The 9468-nt window shown below is 34.5% G+C and overlaps 1 protein-coding gene across 1 annotated transcript in view; it reads right to left on the bottom strand.

The window, feature by feature from the left end:
- The window catches only part of LOC136851395 (nephrin-like), a 153958-nt gene extending 144892 nt beyond the window's left edge, over positions 1–9066 (bottom strand). Inside the window, exon 1 of the mRNA XM_067125472.1 lies at positions 8121–9066. Coding sequence (XP_066981573.1) covers positions 8121–8190 — 70 coding nt within the window. The 5' untranslated portion in view covers positions 8191–9066. The remainder of the gene's footprint in view (positions 1–8120) is intronic.
- Positions 9067–9468: the final 402 nt, after the last annotated feature.

Here is a 9468-nt window from a genome sequence, read left to right on the forward strand (position 1 = left end):
AAGTTACTAGAATGAATATAAGAAAAATAATATATTCAAATGAATAGTTTACTTTATTTAATGCTGGCATGAACTCCTAACAATAACTGTGACAGGCGTGCTATTAATAAATGCTCTTGAGAAGCTTTCTGTTTCTTTTTCAATATTAGGATTATGACCAGAGAGAAATTTAAGTAAACACTCATTTTGTAAACTGCTGTGACGCTTACAAATAATTATTGGAGACTTGATGCTGTAATGTTACTGAAAACAATCTGTTCCTTTTAACTGTTAGTAATGTGATGAGAGAAAAAAAGTTAAGCGAATACATTTTTAGTTTTCTGTAAAAGAAAGCTATTGAGATGGCTATTTGTCTGTCCGTCCGCCCCCAGATCTTAAAAACTACTGGAGCTAGAGAGCTGCAAATTGGTATGTTGATCATCCACCCTCTAATCATGAAACAGGCCGAATAGCAGCCCTCTAGCCTCAGTATTTTTTATTTTATTTAAGGTTAAAGTTAGCCATGATCGTGCGTCTGGTACCGATATAGGTAACAACAACACAGGCCGCCACCGGGCCGTGGTTAAAGTTTCATGGGCCGGGACTCATACAGGATTTTACCAGAGACCACCGAAATATAGATCTATTTTCGGTGGCCTTGGTTATACGCAGTAGCGGCTGTACAGAAAACTCGATTGCGCCGAAGAAACTTCGGAGCATATATATATTTTTTTTTCCTTTGTAAACTGCCATAACGGCTCCCTGTGAATGTTGCTGGCAAGCAAGTCCCACTGGTTATGGAGAAAATAATTTCCTCTTTAACAACGTCGACAGATTCCCCCTCCCCTCTCTCTCTCTCTCTCTCTCTCTCTGTCTCTCTGACATTCCTCTAATTTTCCCTGCTAGTGACATTCCTAAATTTTCCTGCTAAGGCAATATCTCCTCTATTCAATATGTCCTCTCATTCACCTCTACATTTATTCTGTCATGCTTATTCCTTTTCATTCTCTCTTGCTTCTCTTACGCTTTCTTTGGGTATTTCCAGTGTTTTTCCCTTTTTGGAAATGTTTCTTATCAGAATCCTATTATTAGTATCATTACCTTTTATTTGAACAAATGGTTTTCCTTTTTTATACTTTTTATTATCAGAATCTAATTATTCCCTTTTTATTCGTACAAATGAACAGTTTCTGACTCGTACAAATGGACAATTTCTGACTCGTACAGATGAGCAATTTCTGACAATGGATGTATTCGAGGCCAAGAGAGACAAGGTCTACCCAATTGGGTGGAGTCGCCTCTCACCTGGGGTAACTACGTAGGCGATGACGTATCTTAGAGGTACCTGCTCGCTACGGCAATTCATCTGCTGACGCAATAAGGAGGTAGACAAAGCTCAGCCTACATGGGGGACTTGGCGGGAAGTGAGCAGACCTTCTCTTTCTCTTGGCCTTGTTTGAGGCTATAATGGCTATGATTATCTCTGTGCCTGTCCCTTGGTATAATTTAGAATTCAATCGGTCGTTATGTAATATATCCCATTTGTTGATTAATTTAAAATGTACAAAGTCAGTCTCCAGTCAGCCTTTAATTAATGTCTCTTTCGTAGCTAAATTTAAATAAAACAAGTAAAAAATGCGCCGAAGTTTCTTTGGCGCAATCGAGTTTTCTGTACAGCCGCTAGAACGTATAATCAAGGCCACCGAAAATATATCTATCTTCCGGTGGTCTCGGTATAACGCCGTATGAGCCGCGGCCCATGAAACTTTAACCACGGCCAGGTGATGGCCTGGCCTGCATCGTTGCCAGGGGCACGATTATGGCTAACTTTAACCTTAAATCAAATAAAAACTACTGAGAAGGCGAGAGGGCTGCAATTTGGTATGTTTGGTTTTTAAGATCTGAGGGCGGACAGAAAAAGTGCGGACGGACAGACAAAGCCGGCATAATAGTTTTCTTTTCAGAAAACTAAAACTCATTTTAGAGAAGACTGCTGTTTTGTAATGTTCTGGGCGTATGTTCACATCGCCTTAGGGAGCTGTCCATGATTCCTCTTCATAGATTTCTCGTTCCGAACAGCGTCATGTGTCTCTAAACATGGCGATTTCATGTCAATCTGTTCGGGAAACTCGCTGACATCAAGACTGTACGTTCGAGGACTCTTGTCTATATTGTCATTCCGGCATCGTTAATTTCGGTCGTTTGACCGTAATGGCTGTCTTAGTCTTTTCTATTGTCTTTTGATATTCTCTTCCATACATAAATATGAATTCTCTCTTTTGCCTTCTTTCGTTTTCCGCGAGGATCTTCATAGTCCTTTTCCGAGAATCCATATTCCTATCTCTAAGCTTTCATTTGTCACTAGACATCATCTCCGTTAGCAGGGCAGAATCCAGAAGTCCACATCAGGCCTCATTCCCAGTTAAGCATCTTATCACACTTGAAGACGGCCAAACGGCCAGACAACCTTTGATATTTAATCTTTCCACTTTCTTGATTTTCTCTTTATCTGCCTAAATCGCTCTTGCAGCTTTTAGTTTTCTGTAAAAGAAAGCTATTGTGTTTGGCTTTTCTGTCCATCCGCACTTTTCCTCTCCACCCTTGGATCTTAAAAACTACTGAGGCTAGGGAGCTGCAAATTGTTACGTTGATCATCCACCCTCCAATCATCAAACATACCAAATTGCAGCCCTCTAGCCTGAGTAGGTGTTATTTTTATTTAAGGTTAAAGTTAGCCATAATCGTGCTTCTGGCAACGATATAGGACAGGCCACTACCGGGCCGTGGTTTCATGGGCCTCGGCTCATACAGGATTATACCGAGACCACCTAAAGATAGAGCTATTTTCTGTGGCTTTGATTATACGCTGTACAGAAAAGTCGATTGCTCCGAAGAACATTTTTTACTTGTTTTTTTTTTCCTATCTTCAGATATTGCTCTGTTTACAAAATCTTATTTCTTCTATTTTTCACCTTCTTAAATTTCCCAAGTGGGATTCTGTCGCCCTTATTTTCCCAAGGGGATTCTATAGCCCCTTATTTTCACCAGTCTGATTCTGTAGTCGTTATTTTGCTCTGTGGGACTCTGTAGCCCCTTAATTTAACAATTGAGATTCTGTGCCCCCTTATTTTCCCCAATGGGATTCTATAGCCATATTTTCCCCAGTGGGATTCTATGGCCCTTATTTTCCCAAGGGGATTCTATAGCCCCTTATTTTCCCTAGTGGGATTCTATAGCCCCTTTTTTTCCAAGGGGATTCTATAGCCCTTATTTTCCCAAGAGATTCTATAGCCCTTTATTTTCCCAAGGGGATTCTATAGCCCATTATTTTCCCAAGTAGGATTCTGTAGCCCTTATTTTCCACAATGGGATTCTGTAGCCCTATTTTCCCCATTGGGATTCGATCGCCCTTATTTTCCGGAGGGGATTTCTATAGCCCCTTATTTTCCCAAGGGGATTCTATAGCCCCTTATTTTCCCAAGGGGATTCTATAGCCCCTTATTTTCCCAAGGGGATTCTATAGCCCCTTATTTTCCCAAGGGGATTCTATAGCCCCTTATTTTCCCAAGGGGATTCCATAGCCCCTTATTTTCCCAAGGGGATTCTATAGCCCATTATTTTCCCAAGTAGGATTCTGTAGCCCTATTTTCCATAATGGGATTCTATAGCCCCTTATTTAACCCAATGGGATTCCATAGCCCCTCATTTTCCGCAGGGGGATTCTGTAGCCCTTATTTTCCCCCAGTGGGATTCCATAGCCCCTCATTTTCCCCATGGCGATTTTATAGCCTTAATTTTCCCCAGTGAGATTCTGTAGCCCTTACTTTCCACAATGGGATTCTATAGCCCCTCATTTCCCCAGGCGGATTCTGCAGCCCCTTATTTTCCCCAATGGTTTTCCATAGCCCTTCATTTTCCCCAGGGGGATTCTATAGCCCCTTATTTTCCCCAGTGGGATTCCATAGCCCCTTAATTTCCCCATTGAGAGTCCATATCCCCTTATTTTTCCACTGACATCCTCCTCCTCTATTTTTCTTTCATCATTTTCTTAAATCCATCATTTTTGTATCATCCGGGGTCTCGTATTTTCCAATTCTCTCTCTTTTCTTGTATTTTCCCTCCCGTTTAACTCTCCCAAGAGTGGCACTCGTCCGCTCTTTCATTTTCCCTTGCCATCTTTCTCGTAATGTTCAGGAACAGAAATAAATTTCTCAGAAGTTTAAAGTCCATTCAAGGCAAGTTTACGCTCGAATTAAGTTTTTTTTCCTTCTCTCTCTCTCTCTCTCTCTCTCTCTCTCTCTCTCTCTCTCTCTCTCTCTCTCTCGGAGATGGAAAGTTTATGACGTTTGAAGTTTTGTCATCATTTTCTCGAACGCAAAAATATTCTTTCTTTTTTGATTGCTGGGAATATGAAGGCAACGTATTCTTTTTCATCTTTTTTTTTTTGTCGTAAATTAATATATCTTTTTTTATCTCTTTTTATTTTGGTGGGTGGGTGGGTTGGGGTGTATCGGAGTTACGGGATGTTTTTTCCCGACAAGTGAGGTTTTTGTTTTGGGGGTGGGGTAAGAGAGGTGGTATGGCCACGCAATGGATTTTTTTTTTTTTTAGTGGCTAGATGAGGTAGGGGGCGTTTATCAAGGTAATGTGATGTTTTTTATTTCAAGGTAATTTAATGGTTTTTTTTTAGTTCAAGGTAATGTAATTTTTTTTTATTTCAAGGTAATGTAATTTTCTTATTTTAAGGCAATGTAGTGCTATTTTTTATTTCAAGGTAATGTAACTTTTTTTATTTCAAGGTAATGTAATTTTTTGTTTATATCAAGGTAATGTAATGTTTATTTTATTTCAAGGTAATGTCATTTTTTTATTTCAAGGTAATGTAATTTTTTATATCAAGGTAATATAATGTTTTTTTTATTTCATGGTAATGTAATGTTTTTTTTTTCATTTCAAGGTAATGTAAATTTTTTATTTCAAGGTAATGTATTTTTTTTTATTTCAAGGTAATGTAATGTTTCTTTTATCTCTTTAAAGGCAATTTAAGCCATTAACATGTATTATTTTATAACTCATCATAAACAAAATACATTTAACGTAGATTACTGTAATTGGTGATTAAAATAAAAATGTCATTACAATTAGGCCTACGTAATTACGTTAAATATAATGATTCACCATCTCCTTAGCAGTGATATATGGTGATTTTTTCTTTAGGATTTTAGTTATTATCACTATTATTATATGTGTTCACGTATATATATATATATATATATATATATATATATATATATATATATATATATATATAAATATATATATATATATATAGAGTATATATATATAGAGTTATCTATATATAAAAGAGGAAAATAGTGAAAATGTTACGTTTATCGCTTAAATGTGACGTCATTATATCATGCATTATAGCCTGTGTGTTTCGTAACCTGCCTCGTTCCAATTAAATTCTGAACATATATTACAATCAGTAGCCCTTGTTAGATTATTTATGGAATATATTTACTCATTTCATAATTCCGAAATTTTAACCACAAAAATTGTTCCTGGCCGTATTATATACATACATACATACATACATACATACATATATATATATATATATATATATATATACATAATATATAAATATATATGTATATATACTATACATATATATATGTATATATATTTATGTGTATGTATGTGTATATGTATATATTATGTATTTATATATATATACAATATATATATATATATATATATATATATATATATATATATATATATATATATATATATATGTGTGTGTGTGTGTGTGTGTGTGTGTGTGTGTATATATATAATTGGTTTTTCAAGGTATGTTAATGAACAAATAACTTCCTGAAAATAATATAGTGAATTTCATTATCAAAGAAACCTTTAAGTACGATATACGGCAATTTCATTTGAATACAATGAGAAATATCGTGAATTAGTAATAATCAAAACTATGGTTATTTTGAGTATTACAATAAAAGCATTAAAAAAAACTAAGTACTATTTTTCAAATTTCATTTGACACACATACACTTACCTGATTCTGTGGTTTCAATGAGGAATTATAAATCAAGAATGATAACTAATATCAAGAATGATAGCAAATACCAAAAATGATAATTAGTATCAAGAATTTCAGCTAATATCAAGAATGTTATCTAATATTATAATTGATAATTAATATCGAGAATGATAACTAATATCACGAATGGTAACCTAATATCAAGAATGGTAACTACAGTAATATAAAAATGATAACTAATTTCAAGAATGATAACTAATATCAAGAATGATAACTAATATCAAGCTTGATAGCTAATATCAAGAATGATAACTAATATATTAAGAATAATAGCTAATATCAAGAATGATAACTAGTATTAAGAATGACAGCTAATATCAAGAATGATGCTTAATATCAAGAACGATAACTAATATTAAGGATGATAGCTAGTATCAAGAATGGTAACTAATATAAAAAAGGATAGCTAATATAAAAAACGATAACTACTGTCAAGAATGATAGCTAATATCAAGAATAAGTTTCCACGATTTGCTTTCATAAAACCTTGTGAGTCAACAGAGAACTAGGTTCTTGAATTATGAATATGAATGTCAAATGACAGATTATAAATAATGATTTATTGAATTAAGCCACGTAGAGTTATATTAAGAATTACATTAAGAATATGAGCAGTTATTTATGAATTGTAAATGATGATGTAGAAAAACAAAGCATCTCAATTCAGTTATCATTGACATGAACAAAACTTCACTATCAGTTATCATTGATGTGGACAAAACTTCACTATCAATTATTATTAACAAATGACTACAAAATGTTCAAAACTTCATTATCAATTATTATGTGAACAAAATCTCACTATCGAGTTATCATTGAAATGAACGAAATTATCATTGATGTGAACAGAACACCACCAGTTATCATTGATTATCAAATTTTCATTGACATGAACAAAATTTCACTATCAGTTATCATTGAAAATGAACAAAATTCACTACTTATCAGTTATCAAAACTTCACTATCACTATCATTGATGTGAACAAAATTCACCATCAATTAACTAACATTATCATTGATGTGAACAAAACTTCACTATCAGTTATTTTAATATGAACATTGATCAATGACAAAAAACTTCACTATCAGATATCATTGATGTGAACAAAACTTCATTATCAATTATTATATGAACAAAATTTCACTATCAGTTATCATTGTAATGAACAAAATTTCACTATCAGTTATCATTAATATGAACAGAATTCACCATCAATTATCATTGATGTGAACAAAACTTCACCATCAGTTTTCATTGACATGAACAAAACTTCGCTATCAGTTATCATTGATGTGAACAAAACTTTGCTATCAGTTATCAGTGATGTGAACAAAACTTCACTATCAGTTATCATTGATGTGAACAAAACTTCACTATCAGTTATCATTGATGTGAACAAAACTTCACTATCAGTTATCATTGATGTGAACAAAACTTCACTATCAGTTATTGATGTGAACAAAACTTAATATCATTGATGTGAACAAAACTTCATTATCAATTATCATTAATATGAACAAAACTTCACTATCAGTTATCATTGACATGGACAAAACTTCACTATCAGTTATCACTGATGCGAACAAAACTTCACAAACAGTTATCATTGATGTGAACAAAACTTCACTATCAGTTATCATTGATGTGAACAAAACTTCACTAACAATTATCATTGATGTGAACAAAACTTCACTATCAGTTACCATTGATATGAACAAAACTTCACAAATAATTATCATTGATATGAAAAAAGCTTCACTAACAATTAGCATTGATACGAACAAAACTTCACTAACAATTAGCAATGATATGAACAAAACTTCACAAGCAATTATCATTGATATGAACAAAACTTCTACTATCAATTATCATTGGCATGAACAAATTTCACTAATCGTCATGAATAACGGTCAGTGAACTTTATTCGAGTCCATTCACAAAATAAAAAAAAAATGAAATACCTGAAATAAATTTAGCTTTAAATATACTGATTCTATAGATTCTAATAAAACATGACTCACCTGATCTCTCGCCGAAGATGACAGCGAAGAACGCCGCCAAACACAAGAAGCTTTTCCCAAGGGCGTTCATGGCTACACTCTCGTCCACTCACTTCGCTGCCTCATTCATTTGTTTCACTCATTCATCCGAGCTGCATTGCGGCTCCCTATAACTGGATTTTGGCGCCCATGAATTTCAAAAAGGCGCCGTAAAAAAAACACCGAGAATTCATTCAGCGAACGTCGAGATATAAAATTCACATCACACGAGAGAGACAGAGAGAGAGAGAGTGGTATATTCCCTTTGGGTGAGGTAATCAAAGGGAAAGTATGCAAATTTGCCGAGCAAGAAATCAGGGGAATTAAAAATTCTTCTTTGCCTTCAGGAGGAGGAGATTCACAATACAAATTCTCTTATTACTTTCTTTCCAAGAAAGTGTTCCCTTCAGGAGATTCGCAGTATAAATTCTCTCTTTATTTCTTTCCAAGGAAGTGTTCCCTTCAGGAGGAGATTCACAATATAAGTTCTCTCTCTATTTCTTTTTCAAGAAAGTGTTCCCTTTAGGAGGAGATTCACAATACAAATCCTTTTGTTTTTTTTTCAAGAAAGTGTTCCTGCCAGAGGAGATTCACAACACAAACCCCCTTTTTTTTTGTTAAGAAAGTGTTCCCCCTCAGGAGGAGATTCCCAACACAAGTCCTTTTGTTTTTCCAAGAAAGTGTTCCCTTCAGGTGGAGATTCACAGCACAAATTTTATTTTTCCAAGAAAGTGTTCCCTTCAGGAGGAGATTCGCAACACAAATCCTTTTGTTTTTTCCAAGAAAGTGTTCCCTTCAGGAAGAGATTCTCAACACAAATTTTATTTTCCCAAGGAAGTGTTCCCTTCAGGAGGAGATTCCCAACACAAATTTATTATCCCAAGAAAGTGTTCCCTTCAGGAGGAGATTCACAACACAAATTTTATTTTTCCAAGGAAGTGTTCTGCTTCAGGAGGAGATCTCCAATACAACCTTTTGTTTTTTCCAAGAAAGTGTTCCCTGTCGGAAGAGATTTCAAAGACAAATTTTATTTTCCTGGGAAGTGTTCCTAGGAGGAGATTCAAACTCTACAAATTAACTTATTTTAGGAAAGTTGTTCTGCGCTTCTTAGTACTCCTTTCAACAATCTTGATTTTAACAAAGACGTTAATGTCGAATATTCAAAACTAAAGACCTCATTTCTTCCTAAGTTTGAGCGATAAAGGCGATCTATAAATTCGATATGTGAGGAAAGTTGTTCCGCATATCTCATTGCAATTAGGCTGAGCAATAATAATATTAAAACTAATAAGTAATAATAATAATAATAATAATAGGCGCATCCGGATAA

Source organism: Macrobrachium rosenbergii, chromosome 23 (assembly GCF_040412425.1).
Source record: "Macrobrachium rosenbergii isolate ZJJX-2024 chromosome 23, ASM4041242v1, whole genome shotgun sequence".
NCBI lineage: Eukaryota > Metazoa > Arthropoda > Malacostraca > Decapoda > Palaemonidae > Macrobrachium > Macrobrachium rosenbergii.